General features: G+C 31.6%; 2 protein-coding genes and 1 non-coding gene across 5 annotated transcripts; 1 reads left to right on the top strand and 2 right to left on the bottom strand.

Moving 5' to 3' along the window:
* Window positions 1-1865: 1865 nt before the first annotated feature.
* Window positions 1866-15279, bottom strand: LOC108347737 (RAP domain-containing protein, chloroplastic). 3 transcript variants are annotated; one of them, XR_008245293.1, is made up of 9 exons: window positions 14967-15279; window positions 12367-14198; window positions 12181-12263; window positions 9550-11680; window positions 9027-9204; window positions 8869-8935; window positions 7183-7246; window positions 6701-6764; window positions 1866-2708 (listed from the first exon to the last, which is right to left on the bottom strand). XR_008245293.1 is itself a non-coding variant. In XM_017587169.2 (4 exons), exons 2-4 carry the CDS (start codon window positions 14189-14191, stop codon window positions 11573-11575), a joined length of 2016 nt encoding a protein of 671 aa, XP_017442658.2. In that variant the 5' UTR covers window positions 14192-14198; window positions 14430-14570; the 3' UTR covers window positions 11433-11572. The 3 variants fall into 3 exon arrangements, 1 of the variants encoding a protein (XP_017442658.2); XR_008245294.1 differs by having other exon boundaries at window positions 7183-7239; XM_017587169.2 differs by lacking the exons at window positions 1866-2708; window positions 6701-6764; window positions 7183-7246; ... (1 more) ...; window positions 9027-9204; window positions 14967-15279 and adding an exon at window positions 14430-14570 and having other exon boundaries at window positions 11433-11680.
* LOC108346377 (BON1-associated protein 1) lies at window positions 2066-2575 on the bottom strand. The gene has a single exon (XM_017585459.2). It carries the CDS (start codon window positions 2573-2575, stop codon window positions 2066-2068), a length of 510 nt encoding a protein of 169 aa, XP_017440948.1.
* A 588-nt stretch (window positions 15280-15867) lies between the features above and the next one.
* Window positions 15868-15938, top strand: TRNAG-GCC (transfer RNA glycine (anticodon GCC)). The gene has a single exon. It is a non-coding gene; the product is annotated as a tRNA-Gly (tRNA).
* The last annotated feature ends 3121 nt before the right edge of the window (window positions 15939-19059 follow it).

Genomic DNA, 19059 nt, shown 5'->3' with positions numbered 1-19059 from the left:
GTCACATTTATACATAAAGAAATTGTAAACATCAATCTGACAGCATGTGGACACATCAAATTGATTTCCACCGAATAAAAAAAGGAAAAAAATCAAACATAGCAATTGCTAGTTGTCAAGTTGTTCCACCAAAGGGGTAATGCGACACAAAGATGAATCATTCACAGTTGTGTGAAACTATCATTTTCTTTCCAGTTGTTAATCCACATGCATGGTTTTCTTTCCAACTATACCACTTGAATATGCATGTTGCTTGCCTTCTTTTTTTAATGAGTTTTTTTTTTAATTAAAAAATTGAAGAGATTCAATACCAAAAATTATAGGTTATTTTTATATTCATATGTATCATTTTCAATTCAACTCTGTTTTTGAGTTTTTTTCTTTCTTCATTCTAGATAGAGATGATAAAAATGGTCAAATTTGATGATTAGTCCATCAATTCTAAGAAAAAAAAGGTGGATCATAAAATTTGAACTTGATGATCCAAATTAACTCGGCTTGCTAAATGTGACAGCTTGGTAAGCCAACTTCGCAGATTAGTTGAATCAACCTTTCAATTCAACTTTATTAAAAAAATTGGTATCTAACCGTGGAGTCGGCTGTAGTACAATTTGGTCAATGTCTAATATAGTTTAGTCGATATTTGATATGACTTGGTCAAAATCTGAAACAACTTGGACGATCGCCCTTTCAGTTCAAAATTAGTTTGATAGTCGATGATCATCATTTTCATGTAAAAAATGAACAATTTCATTCTATTTCTATGTGATATTAAACTTTCGATGACAAAAAAAAACAGATATATCAGCTGGATAGCATGCCAAACTGAATTGTAAAATTCAATTCATTTTCAATTAATAAGTGAATCCGATCCAACTCATTTTTGACAGAGCACTTAAACTCATCGAATTTGTTTGTTTTATCATCTAATTTTTTAAGTCTTACATTAATTAAATATAAAATAAAAACTCCATTACGATTTTGGTTTTAAAAATCGTTTCGAAAAAAATATTTAAATAATTTTAAATCTTAATTTTTAAACTATGTAATACAAATATTATATTATTTCAAAATCTCTCATTACATATTTATAAAAAAACTACTATACACAACTAAGGAAGGATCATTGTGTAAAAATCTTTGACATCATAAAGATCACATAGAATATAAAAAATATATATCATACAAATACATTTCTTTTATCAAATAATCATCAATAATAATACAATCTTATCATAGTCTCAGTGCATCCTAACTCATAACATCTTGTATAAACCAACACACTCACACCTCACCACTAAAAACACATTGCTTAAATTTGACCGAAAAACTTATTCACTAGAACAATTTGTATAAACAATATCTACTTCAAAAAAGAGAATTGATAAAAATCTGAGAAAAGAAAAAATATGATTATATTTATCCCTCATTGAATCTTAACCTATTATTTAAACATCATCTTAGCCCCTTAAACGATATTACTTATTATAGAATTCAACCAATTCAAAAACATCAATCACACCATATTACATGTTATCGAATCTCAAAACCTTGAACTAACATATTCACACCAAGAAGAGAAAATAGTATCAAATTCTCTCTCTCTCAAGTATCAAGCATAAATAAACTTACATGTTATACTTTGTTGTTGATGTCAGTACTTAATAAAATTATCGTTGGATTAGATTTAAATGTCACATATATCACAAGAATAAATTTTTATATTTTTGAAAAATAAGAAAGAGTAATTTTAAAAAATAAAACTTAGAAAAGTAATAATAACACACATTTATATTCATTGATACATTACAATTTTTTTTAAAAAAAACTTTTATATTTAAAAAAAATGTAAAAAGAATAATATCAAGTGAAAAAAAAATTGTGTAGATGAAATAATCATTTTTAACTTAAAACTAGAAAGTCAGAACACAAGGAGTTAAAAATACATTAAAGGAAAACCTAGAAAGCTCCGACATATTCAAAGTCAAATAAACAGAAACAAAACGACCAACTTGTTTGTTGTCCATCAACTCAAAACCTAAAAGATACCAAACATTTCAACGAATCAAATATTGCTCCTGTTACTTGTCTCTGACTCCTCCAACCAAACGGGAATGCCGGTAACAACTCCACCCAACGACGACTCACAACCATTCTGGTCCGCGGCGGCGTGCGGCTGTGGCGGCGCCACCACTCTGACGGAGAAATTAACGGTCCCGTTTTCTCTCCCATCCCAGTCCCTCAACCTGTAGCACAACTGCAATCTATTGCCGGGCACTGACCTTCCAAGAAAATCCGAAAGCGCGATTCTTGCCACGCCGACGTCTCTCTCTCCCGCTCCCGTCCTGCACTTCACTTCAATCGTCAGGCACCTCGCGTAAGGCCCCACCTTCAACGAAAACGTCTCCTCCCAGGACAGCGACCCGTTGCTCTCCGTGGCCGTCGCCGTCGTGTGGCTGGCAATGGAGTCAGCGCGAACCACCGCGAAGACGTTGGTGTTGGCCGGTTTTCCCCTGACGTGAAGACCTTCCGCTGAGAGAAGGGTGAGCTGGATAGTAGTTGATTGGGTGGCCATGAGAAGTGGTTTTGTTTGTTCGGATAATGTGAGAAAGGGAATAAGAAAAGGATCTTCTTTTTTGAAGCCAAGGTGTTTTACTTCTAATTTCAAACTGCCGACCGTTGCGCCGCATTTTCTCCTTGTTTAAAGCCTATATATATAGGTTTTTTTTTTTTTGTAAGAATGGAGATAGCTAAATTTGCCGGCAAATTAAAAGAAATTGGGTAATTCTTCTGTAAATTATAAAAATGAGATAGTTAATTTAAAATTACACATTAGGAGTACGTCACATTTTTTTAACTGAAGGTGCTAATTATGTTTTTTTTTTATAAAATTATGAAAATGTGAAGTTACTGTAGAATTTCTTTATAAATGTATTAAATAAAAGTTATTATAAATTTGAATTATTTTAGTTTCAATCGAAAGTTGTCACGATATCTTATAAAATAAAAATTCTCATTATTGTTAATGACTTTCATTTATATATTTATAAAATAATTATTATGAGTTGTAATAACTTCATATTTTATAATTGGTTTAATTGCTTGCATTGTCCACAGTTTGGCTGCAACGTGTCAAGTTAGTCCATCTTTTTAAAAAAGTTTCAATTACGTCCAAACTTGGTTTAAAAGTGTCAATTTTGTCCAAACGTATGTAAAATTTGCTTCAATCAAGTCTCTTCCGTTAAATCCACATAAACGGACGTTAATTTTTTTTTCTCTCTCCTCTGCTTCTCTGCTGCTATGCTCTGCTGCTCCTTTAGTAAAATGTTTTTCACTTATATTTAATATTTACATTTTATGATCATGATGTAACTAAATGATTTTATCTAAATTATTATTCCACTTTTTTTTTACCAATATGCTACATATGATTTATTAATAGAGAATTGTGCCTGTTAATTGAAAGAAAAAATTAAAGTTATACGGTATCTATTAATTAAAATATGTGTGTATTTTAAAGTAAAATAATTTTATTAATCTCAAATATAAATATCTATCTTATATTTTATTATCTTAAAACTATTTTAGTAAATAAATTAATTAATAAATTATTTTAAATATATATGATTTATCCTATTATCTTATATATATTTTTAATATACTTTTAATGACGATAAATTATATATATATATAATTAACACAAAACGTATAATTCTTTTTTAAAGAAAATGAAAATATGTAAAAACAGTTCAACCAATATTATACCAAAATAAATAATTTTGTAAATACCTTTTTAGTTAAAGAACAGAAAAATGAATTATTTGATTTTTAGATAATATTTTACTACGAATTATAATATTTTAATTATATTTATTGTTATTATTTTAATATAATATTTTACTACGAAAAGCAATTATCGAATGAAGCAGAAAATGGGTGTGAAAAGAATACTTTTTGTTTAGATTTAGTTTTCATGTTTTTGTAAGATAAACTAAAACCAAGTATAAATATATGAGAAATGAGAGTTTCATCCACAATCATTACTCTGTGCAGAAGTTCTGTATAACTTAGTCCACGTATACTGTTTTTTTCATTTAATATATATGCATAATATTTTCAAATTTTCTAATAATTGCTTAATGTATTATTTTATATTTTATATTATCATTATATTATTTTATAATGTCCAGAGGAGCAGAGCAGAGAAGCAGAGGAGCAGAGGAGAGAGAACTAAAAAATTAACGTCCGTTTTGGTGAATTTAACGGAAGAGACTTGATTGAAGCAAATTTTACATACGTTTGGACGAAATTGACACTTTTAAACCAAGTTTGTACGTAATTGAAATTTTTTTAAAAAGATGGACTACTTTGACACGTTGCAGCCAAACTAGGGACAATGCAAGCAATTAAACCTTTATAATTTTATGAAAAATTTGTCAGATAACTTTAATCGATAAATCGTCAGAATTCATGATAACTTTCATAAATTTTAAGTTAGTTATCTCATTTTCGTAATTTACACATAAATTTTATGAAAATTTTCCTAAAAGATGCCTGAATCTCTTCCAATTCTTTAAAAGTGTATTTATTTATTATCTTTCATTATATCTTTTACAATTTTACATGTCATTTCATTTAATTATTATTTGTTATATATAAGTATCTAATTGTAATTTGATAGCATTAATGTTATACTAACTCGGTCTAAAAAATAAATATCATATTATTAACATAGGGAACAAAATAAGAAAAAAAAAAAAATGTCGGCACAATATTTGTTTTGAATTTTTTAACATTATCTGAACTTTTAACATTTTCTCAGCTTTTGAGTAGGAGATGACTCATTCAGCTAAGTATGAATGAAAAAGAAAAAAGCTTTTACGTCTTCTCTTTAAATTGCTTTCTACATTCCCATTGTGTTTACCATGAATCACAACTAAAATAAGGTTTTGCATCTTCAGTCACTAACAAATATCCAATTTATATACCAAAAGTGTGATAAACATTGTTTCAAACATATTTTCAAATAACTTACATGTTGAATACACTAATGTTATTTTATTATGTGATTAGGGTCAAAGTTTGACTCCTAATAACAATTATTTATTTCCTTTGAAAATAATACTTCCTTGTAAATCAATATAAATCTTTGGGTAAGTAATGATTTTAATATTTATGCATTTACATATGGATTTCTAGATATGTATGCTTAGATATGTATTTCTAAAAATACCCTCTTCTTAAAAAAAGAAAGCAAAACTCTCTTTTATGATGTGTTTATCTCAAAACTAAAAAACAAAAACCACGAATACTATTAAAATATTGACTATAGAAATTAATAAAAGTATTTATTAAAATTAAAATATATTATAAGATAAATTGCTTTGTAAATATAATTATTACTTTCATAACTTTTTAGTATTTAATTATTTACGTACGAATTTTACTGAAGATGAAAACTTTAATATTGGGAGGATGTGATTGTGGTGTTTGGTACTTTATAAAAAAAACATTTAGTTTCCTTAAAATTTGAAAATAAGAATATTTGCTCTTTTATGTTTTTTAATTTAACGTTTAGAAAATGTTCTTAAGAAATATTTATTAATCTTGTTTCCGAATTTTAAAAAAAATTGTATTTAAATTAAAAAAATACCATTTTCTTTTATAAAATCATTTAATGTGATATATATATATATATATATATATATATATATATATATTGTAGTAAAATCACCTTTTTTTTTGTAATAAGAAACTTATGTGAACATTTAAAAATAATTTATGACTAACAAATAAAACTTTTATTATTTTTAATTCATTTTCTAAAAAAGCATATTCTTGAAAACCAAACACTTCTTTTCCAGACGGTCGTATGGCCCTATTTTTATACAACCTTTTTTTTTGTTCTTCATTCACCTACATAACAAGCACTTTTCAAATTACTTTAGGAACTAAACCAAAAAATGTACATCTTTTATTTTCATAAAATAAAAAAATAACAAAGTTAGACTGTTAAAAATGAGAAAAAAAGAACTTGTTAGCATATAAATAGGAGATTGTTCAATTTCTTGCCTTTTTAGTAAATTATAAGGGAAACCAGATTAACCATATGGGAGTGTTCCATATCTTGGTTCGGGATAAGAGAATGAATGAAAATGTGTCATATGTAAATGTTTATAAGAATGATGAGTAAAGAGACAAGAGTCACTATAATTATACTATAAATGTTTTAAGGGGTATGAGCATCCAAAACAAGTGATTAATTGCTTTCAAATGCTACAATATTTCTTGTATAATGATTTATTATGTAATTCTATCTTTTAGATCCTATTAACAAAATTGTGTTCTTTTGTTTGAGAATGAGATTATTGTAAATTTTGTTAATAAAAGTTTTGGTATTTAGTTTGGGATTTGTGTATGTAAGATGTGATTAAATATGGAACCCCAATGGATGATTTAGGATTTACTGATTTATTTTGTAACTAAAATATACCAAAATTTAATATTTAAATTACCATAATAATAATAACTCAATTAAAAATATATAATTTATGACGATCTTGAAACTAAATTACATCTAAAAGAGAATATATATATATATATATATATATATATATATATATATATTCCTTCTTTTCGAAAGAGTTATTATGACACATTTGTTTGTTGGCATGTGCATCCAAATTAAAAGGGAACTTACTAAAGTCAGTACCATTGTGTCATCACAAAAAGTCTTCTTGCAATTGATGCATGATAGAACTTTCCTGGAAAAAATGAAGCAACAACTCAACATCTCAAAGTAAAGCACCCAGCTTTTGGTTCACACAATGCTCTACACAATAAAGTGTTGATTTCAAAAGTCATCGTGAACGTTTCATTGTTCAAAATTGCCAAATATGTTGTGTATTTACGAAACAGCTTTGGAGTTCACGAACAAACGTCAACGAAGCTTAATTAATATAGTTTATTTAAAAAAGCTATGCAAATTTGGGTAACTAAGTTCAAAAATTTGTAGTTAAGCGTGTTATAAATTTCACTAAAGAATATCTACCACCACCAATTGTTGGTTCTCAATAGAGCATCTGTATTTAGCAATGAACATTATTGGAACACCAGGAATCTGTAATACAGAAATCCAAATATCAAAACAAAACAGACATGAAAAGTAAAAAATGACTTTACCTTCCGAATTCTACTCTTAAAGTCCCGATCACATGTTGCAACAATTAGCACTTGTGCCTGTTTCCTAGAAAATAGTTTGCATAAATAAAAGGGGGAACACAATAAATAAGCAGCAAATGTGTTTTAATTAACAAAATGGTTCACTTAAATGATTATTGAATATACATTGCAAAACCAAAGGATTTGGGGGAGTTCCATTACCATAAAGAATGAAGAGAGTAATCCTCACTGATACGTATGTCTTGGTTATGAATTCAATATTGTGATAAAAAAATTGCTACATTTTTCATAGTTCCAAATCACAACACTGGAGAGCAGATATAAAGATATGTTATTACTACCAATTATTCAATTTACATCTCAGTGTAGAAATAATCATTTGTTTACTGATGTAGATGACCATATACTGTTGAGATCTAAAAAGATATCATAATCCCAAATGGTAGGAAATTTACAAGGTTCAGAAAAGTTTACCATCATCTTATTATGAAGGCTCTTGCCTTCACTGTTGAACAAAAAATAAATGAAAATTTGTTTTACCATTCCTCAGGATCCTAATTCAAGTAAAAAGAACAGTAAATAGACTATTTCTCATCCAGCCTGAAGAGCCATTTATCAGTAATCAAATTGCTACCAGGTGCTTCTGGAATTTAGCTCAAAAAAAAAAAAAAGACACCTGAGTAAAACTCTAAACAAGGCCGTTGTCAGCATAGGTACATTTATTAGTATTCTCTCAAATTGAGGATACTTGGCAATTATGTTATGCATAAAAGGGACATATAAAACCATAGTAATATAACTTCTTTCCTCTACTAGATTAAGAGACAACCTTCGTAAATTTGTTTAAAAAGATGTTATTCCCTAGGTGATAGGTTCTTTATTCAAGAACCTATTGGAAACCCAGTTTACGCTCACAGAAAACTCACAATTCTGACTGTATAACCTCTTTGTATTACCAACCAATCAAGAATACGGGATACAAATGAGTAAAAGAGAGCTTAACCTCCCCCTACAGGACCAAAACGTTCCTGTTGACTAAAAGACTCCAAAAAACTCCCCTATACAACTCCTACCCTCCTTTTATACAAACTACTAACAGAACTAACAGAAACCCAACCCCCTGCTTCCTAACTGCCTTGGCAGTTAGGCTATGTGGCTTTTCCCCTCCTCTTATATACAATTAGTTCCCTAACACTAGGTGATTTATTCAAATTTGTACCTGAGCCCCTACTGATCTGATGAGAATTTGATAAAAGGTTGTGTGAGAAACAGACATACACTACAAAAGTCTGCCATACATAACTGAAATGCTTTAGTATTTTTATCCCGTAATAGTGTTAGTGTTAGATCATGAACGTGATATGCATTAGCGCAAGCTATCTACATACAATTGTAAACATATCACAGACTGCAAATTTGAACTGTGTATTCCATGGAAAATTGCGTATGTATAACCAGAATGATCATTTGTTTAATTGAAAGAGAGAAACAAAAGGAATATATTAAGGCAAAACAAAGCACACTCACTCTAATCTGGATTTAGAAATTGGTATCCAGCAAAATCCGGTACGCAAGTTGCCGCAGAATGACTAGGACTAAATAATACAAATTCAAACCAACGGAGAAAGAGAGAAAGCAATAAATTCAGAACCAATTAAAAGGGAAGGCAAGGAGTGAGAATCGAACCTTATTTGTCTCTGGGTAACTTTTCCTTCATAAGATTTTTCTTGAGTTCAAAACCTCTTCTTTGTAGCTGAATTAGATAGGATTTCAAGAATTGATAATAGAACAAAACCAAGAACAATGAAGGAATCAGCATTCGGCGAGAGAAAGAAAAACCTAACCTATAGATTTTCCTGGAAGTGACAACCTTTTTCACAATAGCAAACTTTGGTTCCTTTTTAGCTTTTTACCCATTATCAGCACAGAGAAGGGGATATATTATGCAAGACCCAGGCCAGAACCATATATCAATATCAGATATTGCGTTTAAATTCACAAATGAACCACCTCCCAAATTACCTATTTCATTAAACACCATAAAAATTTAATTGAAATATCAGAATACGAATAAAAACACAGCAGATTCAGTTTCTTAGCATAGCATCGAAATTGAATGTGCCCACTTCATGAAACGGTGTTCATGATCAGGTTTCAATGAATTCACGTGCGTTATTGAAATTGAAAGAATATAATTAAAAGCAACAATAAAGTTCGGAATTTGGTAAGATGGCGCTGCTTCTAGTGCATGGGTAGAGCATCCAACAGAACAGAAAAAAGAAAAAAAAAAAAACAAACAAAATAACATCAACGAAAAAAATTCAGTAGGCAGAAGCTTTACTTGAGAGCTGAAGGAATAGAACCTACATGGGTGAGAGCATTGGCACGTGAGAAAGTGAGAGCGACTGCAGGTTTGCCATCAGGGGTAGAATAGATTGGCAGTCCAACGGTCCATGGAAGAAGGAAAATTGACGGGGAAAATAATACGAAGGACCAATACTAAACCGATTCAATCACTTGTTACAAAACAAGAGAACGTGATAAAATATTGAAGAAAAATATAACAACATAATACAAATACAAAAATGGAGAGATCCAGTTCTTACCTTAGTTGTAATCTAAGCTCATAGTCGCAAAATGAAGCAAATGGAAGAGCCAAGAGAAACAACAATGGTAATGCAGATGAGTGTAGATTTTAGTAGATACGAGTAGGTCATGTTATGAGCATGGCTAGGCATTGTCATTGTGCAAGCCCTCTGACTGTGTCTAACGATAGACTAACATATATTACAATAGATAAAGGACTAAAATAAAACCATTAGTAGGGAGGTGTTAACAAAATAAAGTCGGTTTAGATAGTAATTTTTCTAGGTATTTTGAATAAATGGTGTTAACATGGCAATCTTGAACTCCAAAAACCAACATACTTGCAAATAATTATTTTGGATGATTACATAAAGTTACTAAAAAATCAAATTTATATATCTATTAAATGTTAAGTATAAAAAATACTAAATAATTTTTTATGGTGCCAATTTCAAAACAAATTAATTTTGAAGGTACCCAAAACTAATAAAATCCTATTTTTAATCTCACAAATTTAGACTAGTTTTAGTTTCTGTTCCCTAATTTAAAATTTGCCGATTTTAGTATTTCAAATTCACGAAATACTGTCTTTAGTCATCCCAAATGAGTTTGAAAGACTAAAAAGAACCAAAAATAACATTTTTCCAATAGAGGGTCTAAAAACTACAAAATTTAAATTGAGGGACTGAAATAAAAATTGTCCCAAATTTAAGGTACTAAATATAGTTAAGCAAAAACTTTAAGTCGCTTCTTCCTTTGTTTCTTAATAACCACTCTGAAATAATATTTTTCACTTCTTTTATATTCTTCTTTAACCCAATCAAACTATGGAACTAATTTTACTTAGGCTTAAACGTAAACGAAGTTAAAGGGTTAATTCAAAGCCAATCCTTTCCTCCCATGCTTCAAGCTATAACAAAATTGAAAGTAATGTATGCTTGTGTTCTGGAATTTGGTAGGCACCATTGTGTCATTATGACAACAATTATATGCCCTACCAAGTAAAGAAATAATGGCCTGCTAGAAAATATGTTTAATCATGGAAAATCTCAAGCAACATCCAGACAAAATAAAAGATGGTCTTATGACAGATTTCTGCAATGTTAAAATAGTGTTTGGTAAGGAGAAGTTGCACTCCAGAAACATGGATTATCTTTTGACTGTGACCTGAGATATTGTCAGAGTTGTGTGCGTGAAAAAAAGACAACTCAAGAAAAAAAAAAAAAGAGAGCTCAGAAACATTATCTTCATAGACCTGAGTGCGATGACCAACAATTGACCCACAAATTGGACAGAATTTTTCATCAAAGCTCTTTTGAATGTGCACCAGACAGGAAACGAATCTGAGTCTAAACCGTGTCAGGGTTCTATTCTACCACTGGTACTCTTCTTGATTACATATTCTCGTCTAATATTTAATTATCTCTATAAAATTGCAATGAACACAATGGTCTAGCTATCCTTTGTTGCCAAAGGACTAAATACACGAAATAGATTAATTTGGTAATTGGTAATATTAGGGTCCAAATTACAGGCAATTTTAACTTGAATAGCAAATTGATTAAGAATTGTCAATTGTCAAATTGGATCTTGTGTAATATTACGAAGCAAATTCATTTTGGTGTTTAACTTAGAGACTAGAGTGATTTTAGTGCAAAACAAAATGGGGAGAAATGGAATTTATGCTTTTGAAATGAAATATTTCTAAGAAATATACAACCCCCTTTACTAAAATTTATCAGAGGAGCTTGGTAAAAAATACATATCTGATATCTCCTTACACTTGACAAGCAGCATTGGCTAATCACTTTACCCCAGTCAGAGTAGTTTCGGCGTATCCCTCATCTAGATGATTTTTTAGGATGTTCCTAAGGTACTCTACTTGTTCAAACGCCCCTTGAGTTTCCTCCCACTGCAAGAAAGAACACTATCATCAATAAATTCTTTTGGGACAAATCAATATCCTATGAATAAAAAACACTTAAATTGTCTGGCTGAGGAACAACTCCTACTCTAGAAATGAGCGTTAAAGAGGTAATGTGTTTTTGATACACAAAATGACAATTTAGGGTGCATCTGGGATGAACTTGATTGGTTATTCCTCAACAAAATTTAGAATAATGAAAGGTGTATATAGATGCAAGAGGGTTATGATAAAATGTTTCTGCTGGGTGCAATTTGAAAGATAATCCCTCCAACAGTATGCCAAAAGGCATTTACATTGCCAGGAATAATTTTTTTTCAAACAATACCTTGTTTCGTATCCCGCATGTGTGCTAACTAATAAAGATGTGAGTTAAACTATGACAGCTTCACAGATATATGTGTTTTTTTTCTTAATTTTGTATGAGAAAAATACCAGGGAATTTAAGTAGATGAGATATGTTTGATCTATGAAATAAGAGATCTTACCTCCAGATGGGATACAGAAGCGACTTTCCAACCACAAGCAGTGATGTATCGACGTTTTAACATGGTATGTCCTAATGGAACACCTAATAGGCAGAGATATAAAATAACAAACCCATTAGCTAAGATTCAACTAGATCTTATAGAACAAAAGGTTACAAATTTGACATACACAAACCAAATACACACCAGTATTTCTCGAGAAATGAGTTGGACCATCAATCTCCAAAGCAAGCTTCTTATCAACAAGCACAGCATCCAAAGTGTAACCATCCACAACATATTCTTTGACCCATTCAAGGCCAGTGCTTATGAGTAGGCGTCCAACCTCTTTTTGAAACGATGAAGTTATTTTCTGATTAAACCTTTTAGTTTTTCCAGCAAGGGCAACTTTCTCCTCAAACTCACCACATAAGGACAACTGAAGATGTGGGAATTCAAGCTTCAAGCACTGGTTTACAAGATGAACTTGAGAAGCAAACATGATATCCTCCCTGTAAAACTCGGAAACCCTTTGCTCCTCATAATTGCGGAGAGTTTTCCAGACATGAGAGAAGAAACTCCTGTCCATTTGTCCAAAGACAGCATAGGACCAAGCTATTGTCCCAAGCTGGTCCCTCGTTAAAGTGAGTACAGGAGAGCTCAGAGATCCATTTAGGGCACCAGTTCTGTCAACACTGATTTGTTCATCATTACTTGATGTCTTTTCACTTGTGCAACCTCTCAATTGGCAACTATCTTTGAAGACTATGTCTAAAGAATCAAATACAAGGTCAGCTGGCTCATATAGCGAAGCAAAAGCCCATAAAAGTTGAGCTAGCTCTTGTTCTTGAAAAGTGTGAATTATGATTGAAGCCCTTTTCGACAACTCAGAGAAAAGATCAGGGGCAGAATGCTGCATTGCAGCAAATGCACCTGCTATATTAGCAATGTTTTGGGAGTTGAAATCCCCAACCTTGGTCAGTGCAACCTCTGCAATTCTATCCATTTCTGAAAGATAAAGCAGTTCACCTCCAATTTTGGACAGTGCCCAAGATATGTTCGAGATTCCTTGTGCAGAGCACTCAGGTAAGGCTGTCATCGCAACACTAACAAGCATAGACATCTCCTTTTGTCGAGCAAAAGCCAATCTTCGAGTTCTCGTCATAGTAACCTTCTCCATATTCTTAGCAATGCGATGAAGAGCGGTGGCAATGTTCAAGGGGGACAGAGGAGAAGGGCTTAGGCCTTTTGCAACTGCAACAATTGTTTCATAAGTTATCTCTAAAACATCATCTGCAGTCTGTGCTTCAGTGATTGCTTTGTTCAAATTGACTTCTTTTCTATGATCAGATGGCCCAGAGAATTGAGAAAGCCTATTGACAAATTCTTCCTTTGTTTTTTCCTTCTTTTCTATAAACACTCCATTGGAAAACATACTCACTCTCCTTTTCAGATCGTCAACATCATTCAGAGGATTGATAGGCTGTGGGAACTCGTCCTCTAAGCTAAAGTCAAGATCTTCTATATTCTCAATTTTCTTTACTATTATTTTCTTCTTGCTTTCCAACTTCTTCTTGTCCTTCTTTTTCTTCTTAACAGTAACCAAATCTTCAATCAGATGACTCATGCCCCTTGCTTCAATTGATTTCAGGGCCTTCTTTCTCGCCCTCACACACCAATCCATTTCATCAGTTTCTTCAAGCAACTTTGACCTCTGCACTTTTTCCCTTTTTTTAGAGGGAGCCCGGTAACCCAACGGATCAACTTCCCCAAGAAACTCAGATTCCCACTCCACATTAGATTCCTCTCCATCACCACCATTATCCAGTGCATCAACTCCAACCCTCTGGGAACTAGTGCCAGTGTCTCTACCCAATTGTGTGCAGTTACTTCTCAGGGTGCAGGATTCAGGTTTTCGATTTAAACTCCCAGTTCTAGTTGTAACCACTGGGAAAGTATAACCAAGTCTTGGAGTGAAACCAAAGGGTTTTAAGCAACTTTGGTTAAGCAAGGAATTCCATAACCCTTCCATACCTCACCTGAAGAAAACAAATTCAACTAATTAGGTTTGACCATGCAACTAAACAAAACAAAAAGAACAACACTAAAATTTAAATATCATCCACTACTTTTCAAAGGACAATAACACCAAGTGAAACAGGAAAAACAACAAAAAACAGCCTTCGGTTAGAAATTATTTCCATGAGCAGATTTTGAGATGAAGGGAAGAAAAAAGAAAAGCAAAAAGAGAGGGATAACCCATTCCCTACCTTCGAAGAGAAGGAAAAATTTCAAGTTGGTCTCGCTCTCACTCGCACACACACACACACTCTTTCTCCTTTTGCAACTGACGGGTGGAGTGCAAGACAGTGGCTCCTTCTTTGTTGTTGAAGTTATCCTAAGTGGTTGTTTCTCACGGGTATGGTTTCATTAACCTTAATTAGCAACTCTAATTAGATCGTAATCTAGGTTTTAAATATATTATATTGTTATTGTAAAAAATTTAATTATGGTTCTTAATTCATGTCTTATATTTCAAGATTATGATAACTAAATATAGTTTAGAAGTTTCATATAAAATAGTATACTGTCTTTCCAAATAGCCTCTCAATAGTTCGAAATTGTTTCTCCGAAGAAAGCAGGGTTTCTCCTACTGTGATTAGACCACTAAGGTATGATTTCATAGACTCAAACTAACGTATGGAATCAATATGTAATTACTGTTTTCAGCAATGCATTCAATCTCTCCATTAAAACAAAGGCCTAAAATCACAATCTGGTACATGAAAACATAAAACTCAAATTACCTTGAAGTTTCTTGCAGAAGTTCCAGTGTGCGACAGGTAAGGGTGAACGAAACGAGGTCTTGACGAGGCGAATAGATAACTAGGATTCAGAAGAGCTCTAGGTTTGGCTTCAAAAGAAAAATTCACGAAATGTGTTAAACAAGGGTTACATGACATTCATGGAGAACGCAAGGGGATAAGAAATTTGGGGTAAAATCATGAGATAGTGTGAAGAATTCCAGATAAGTCTTTCTGTTGTGGAAGTCACCAATTTTTAGAGTAAGAGTCAGTGCTGAATGAGCTATAGTTCAGGGCTAAGTGTTCATCCTTAAAAACTTTGAAAATATTCAAAACTTTGTCCTTATAACAAACTAACTAAAATACTTATATAATATAATATGTAATCATTTATTAATTAAACTGAGAAAATTCATATGAAAATATAGAAATTAATTATTTAAAACTAAAATCGCTATTAGAGTAGTATTAATGAAATCAAAATTTATAATAACTACATTAAAGTTTAAATTTTAAGTGTTTGATTGTATTGAATCAAATTATCGATAGTTACTCAAATTATTGATATTTTAAGAGACAAAATCATATAAAATACAAAATAAATAAAAGGTTCAAGGTTTTTTGCTTTTCATAAAACATAATTACGTTTGGTTTGGTTTAAATTAAATATAAAATCTGAAAGAAAAAAATCAATGGTTTGTATTTTGGTTTAAATCAACTTTTTCATCATTATAAAATTTTTAAACATCTTTTATAAAAAAAAAACTTGTAAAATATTAAATTTTGATCATGAAAATACATATACTGGATTGTTTATAATTTCTACATTTTCTTTTATTTGAAAACAAATTAGATGATATCATAACTATATATATAAAATAAAGTTTCCATCAAGTAACAAGCAGCACCAGTGGTCTAGTGGTAGAATAGTACCCTGCCACGGTACAGACCCGGGTTCGATTCCCGGCTGGTGCATTGTTGTGAGAGCTGTGATGAAAAAAGCATATGATCGATGGGTCGATCACTGTTTCATCTAAAAAACATAGATGAAACATATGCACACCTGAGCTCTCTTTTTCTTTTTTTTGAATCCCCCGTTTAGGAAAAATTAGAAATTAAAAAAAACTAATTTAGAGAAAATTAATTACAATTTAAGAAAATCAGATTTGGAGTTTAATTAAAGTATACAACCCTAATCTTACTTAATTCCTAATTATAATTAGGAGAAAATTATATTTCGTAATATAATTCTAGTTATAATTGGATGAAAACCCTACCGCTATTGTTATATTCTCTTCCAATTTTCTTTTTTCAAATTTCCTCTTCCCTTGGGACATCCATGTATACCTTCCTTGTGCCACTTAAACCATACTCTTTTGCCATGTTTTAATTGTCTTCCGTCACATAATCCATCAAACAATTGATAAGTGTGAAAAATACTTGTTTCATACTTATAAATGAGTTCACAGTTGTAATTATTCATGAAATAATGTGTTTTCCACGTTGAAAAGTTATAATAGGAAGTAGGAAAGTTGTTTAGGCAATTGTACATGAACTTATACATTAGTGAAGTGCTATCAGATGTTTCTCGCTAAGCCATCATTAAATCGTTCAGCTAAAAAGATTATTATTCGCTCAGCGTACCAAAACAATTCACTGAGCAAATTATGGATAGTTAAAGGATATGCAGTTGATCATTCGCTCAGCGCATGATAACTGTGCATTGAGCGAATTAATTAAATCAGAATTGGCTTTTATAGAAAGAGGGCTGACAGAAGTTCCAAATAGAGAAAAGAAACGAAAACATCTCAGGATTGTCAGGAGACTATTTCAAGGCATCAAGACATCATTGTTGCAAGGGATTGCTTCAAATGTCTACGTTATAGATGACTAGGAGTAGTTAAATTTCTCTTTCGTTGGAATTGGATGTAAACTCACTATGATGTAATTTTCTTGTTCAATATATCGTTGTTAGTTCATATGCTCTTTCTTGAATTTACTATTATTGTATGGAAATATAATGTTATTTGAATGTCTTTGTTTATTGGGAAGTAACTTTGAACATGGACATAGATAGAGCACCTAAGTGGTTTGGGATCTAGCGATAGACTCAATAACTTGGTCATTCTTAGCATAGACTTAATGCAAATTATATGTTAAATTGACTAAGAGATTAGCATTTTGATATATTATTTTAGAACTAGTTGCTAAGATATTAGGACTAGTATGCCTTGTTGTGAATGTTTGAATGAAATAATGAAATATTGAACAGAATTTTATATTCATATGATTCATGAAACCCAATTACAATGAAGTTTCTTTTAAATATAAATTTCTTGCACACCAACTGTTTGATAAAATACCAAAAATAGTTTCTTGTGTTGTTTTGCGCATTTTGATGTCTAATTGAGTTATAAAATGAAGAATTGTCATGTGTTACACAAGTCCCTTGGGAGAACAATACTATGAACTTACTCTTTATTACTTGGAACGATTTGGTATACTTGCCAATGAACTAACAACACTTAATCCCGTTAGTTTGTATTTAACGAAAGGGACTTGATTGAGACAAATTTTACCACGTTTGGACGAAATTGAAACTTTTAAACCAGATTTTGGACAAAATAAAAACTTTTTTAAAAGGGTGGACGAACTTGACACACTGCAGTCAAACTATGGACAAAGAAAACAATTAAACCTTAATCTTTCTAGTTCTAAATAAGAATTTTGAAAGTTTGGCATTAAACCTTTCTCTTTGTAAGACTTGTAGTACTAGTTTCAAGTGATGCAAGTGAGCATTCGAAAAATTACTCAAAACTAAAATGTCATAAAAAAACACCAAAACAAATTTCCTCAAGAAAGGTTGGAACACATCACTCATTAGGCTTTGAAATGTAGTTGGAGAATTTGTTAAACCAAAGGGCATGACCAACCATTCATAGTGCCCTTGGTGAGTTCTAAGACTTGTCTTATGCCTATCCTCTAGTCTTACAAGGATTTGGTGGTAGCCCGATCGTAAATCCACAGTCATTGCATTTAGTGCTCTATAATGAGTGCAAAATCTCTAAGTGTCATCTTTCTTTATAACTAATAATATTGGGGAAGAGAAAGGACTCTTACTTGGTTGAATTATGTCGTTAACCAATATGTGTTGTATCATGGACTTAATTTGTTCTTTTTGGATGTGTGAATATCTATAAGGTTTTATCTTAATTGGTTGAGCTCCTTCCATCAGAGGAATTGAGTAATCTTGTTCCCTTTGATGGGGCAAACTTGAGGGCTGGTCAAACACACTTGCATATGTGTGTAATAATAGGAGCAATTCAAGTTCCAAGTTTGGAGGCAGCTTCCGTTGTGGTGGTTCATTACATTCAACAACAACACCGGTATTAAAAAACCTTTTAATATGGTTGAATTGAGCTTGTTGGGGGACTAGCTCCCTCATTTCCTCTGATAGTGATAAATTTGACTTCATGTAGAAACCTGATCAACAAAGCATCATAATCTGCAATGTGTGCTTTAAGGGTTTTCAACCAAGTAGCTCCTATAACTAGGTTCCCTCATGCCACATGCAAAACATAAACATATGGGACTTGAATTGAATGTCCTTGCATTGATACCTTTAGAGAAGGTAGACGACCCTCAACCTGTATAACATCAAAATTTCCTATCATGACCCTAAATCCAGGGGTTGGATGCACATGTAGTTTCAGGAACTTAGCAATTCTAGGTTGAATAAAGTTGCTGAGCTACCACCATCAATCAACACCTGTACCTACATACCATGCACAAGAGCTTTTAATCTGATAGTGCCTGATCCTAGTGTTCACTTTATTGCATTTAAAGAGAGATGATGTTCTAACGGTGTTCCAGGTACTGCATATTATTATCCTTTGCTCCTTAATCATATTTTGTTCCTGATTTAGATATGTCCCTTCGTTGCCTTCTTCTAGTTGGTATAGCATGAAATGCTTGTTATGACACTTGTACTGGGGAGTAAATTTCTCATAGCACAAAAAGCAAAGTCCCTTATCCCTCCTAACATGTTGCTTTGGTGTGAGTCTCTTTATTGTCGTTGGGATTAATTTGGATTTTG

This window comes from Vigna angularis, chromosome 9, assembly GCF_016808095.1.
Source record: "Vigna angularis cultivar LongXiaoDou No.4 chromosome 9, ASM1680809v1, whole genome shotgun sequence".
Lineage (NCBI taxonomy): Eukaryota > Viridiplantae > Streptophyta > Magnoliopsida > Fabales > Fabaceae > Vigna > Vigna angularis.
This window is presented reverse-complemented; position numbering and strand designations above follow the sequence as displayed.

Bases quoted from the DNA above. Each gene is read 5' to 3' on its own strand.
- LOC108346377 (XM_017585459.2), bottom strand. From the start codon at position 2,575: ATGGCCACCCAATCAACTACTATCCAGCTCACCCTTCTCTCAGCGGAA.
- LOC108347737 (XM_017587169.2), bottom strand. From the start codon at position 14,191: ATGGAAGGGTTATGGAATTCCTTGCTTAACCAAAGTTGCTTAAAACCC. The intron at 12,264-12,366 runs GTGTGTATTTGG...TCTGCCTATTAG, and splicing joins TCATTTCTCGAGAAATACTG to GTGTTCCATTAGGACATACC. The intron at 11,681-12,180 runs GTAAGATCTCTT...TCTTTCTTGCAG, and splicing joins CTTCTGTATCCCATCTGGAG to TGGGAGGAAACTCAAGGGGC.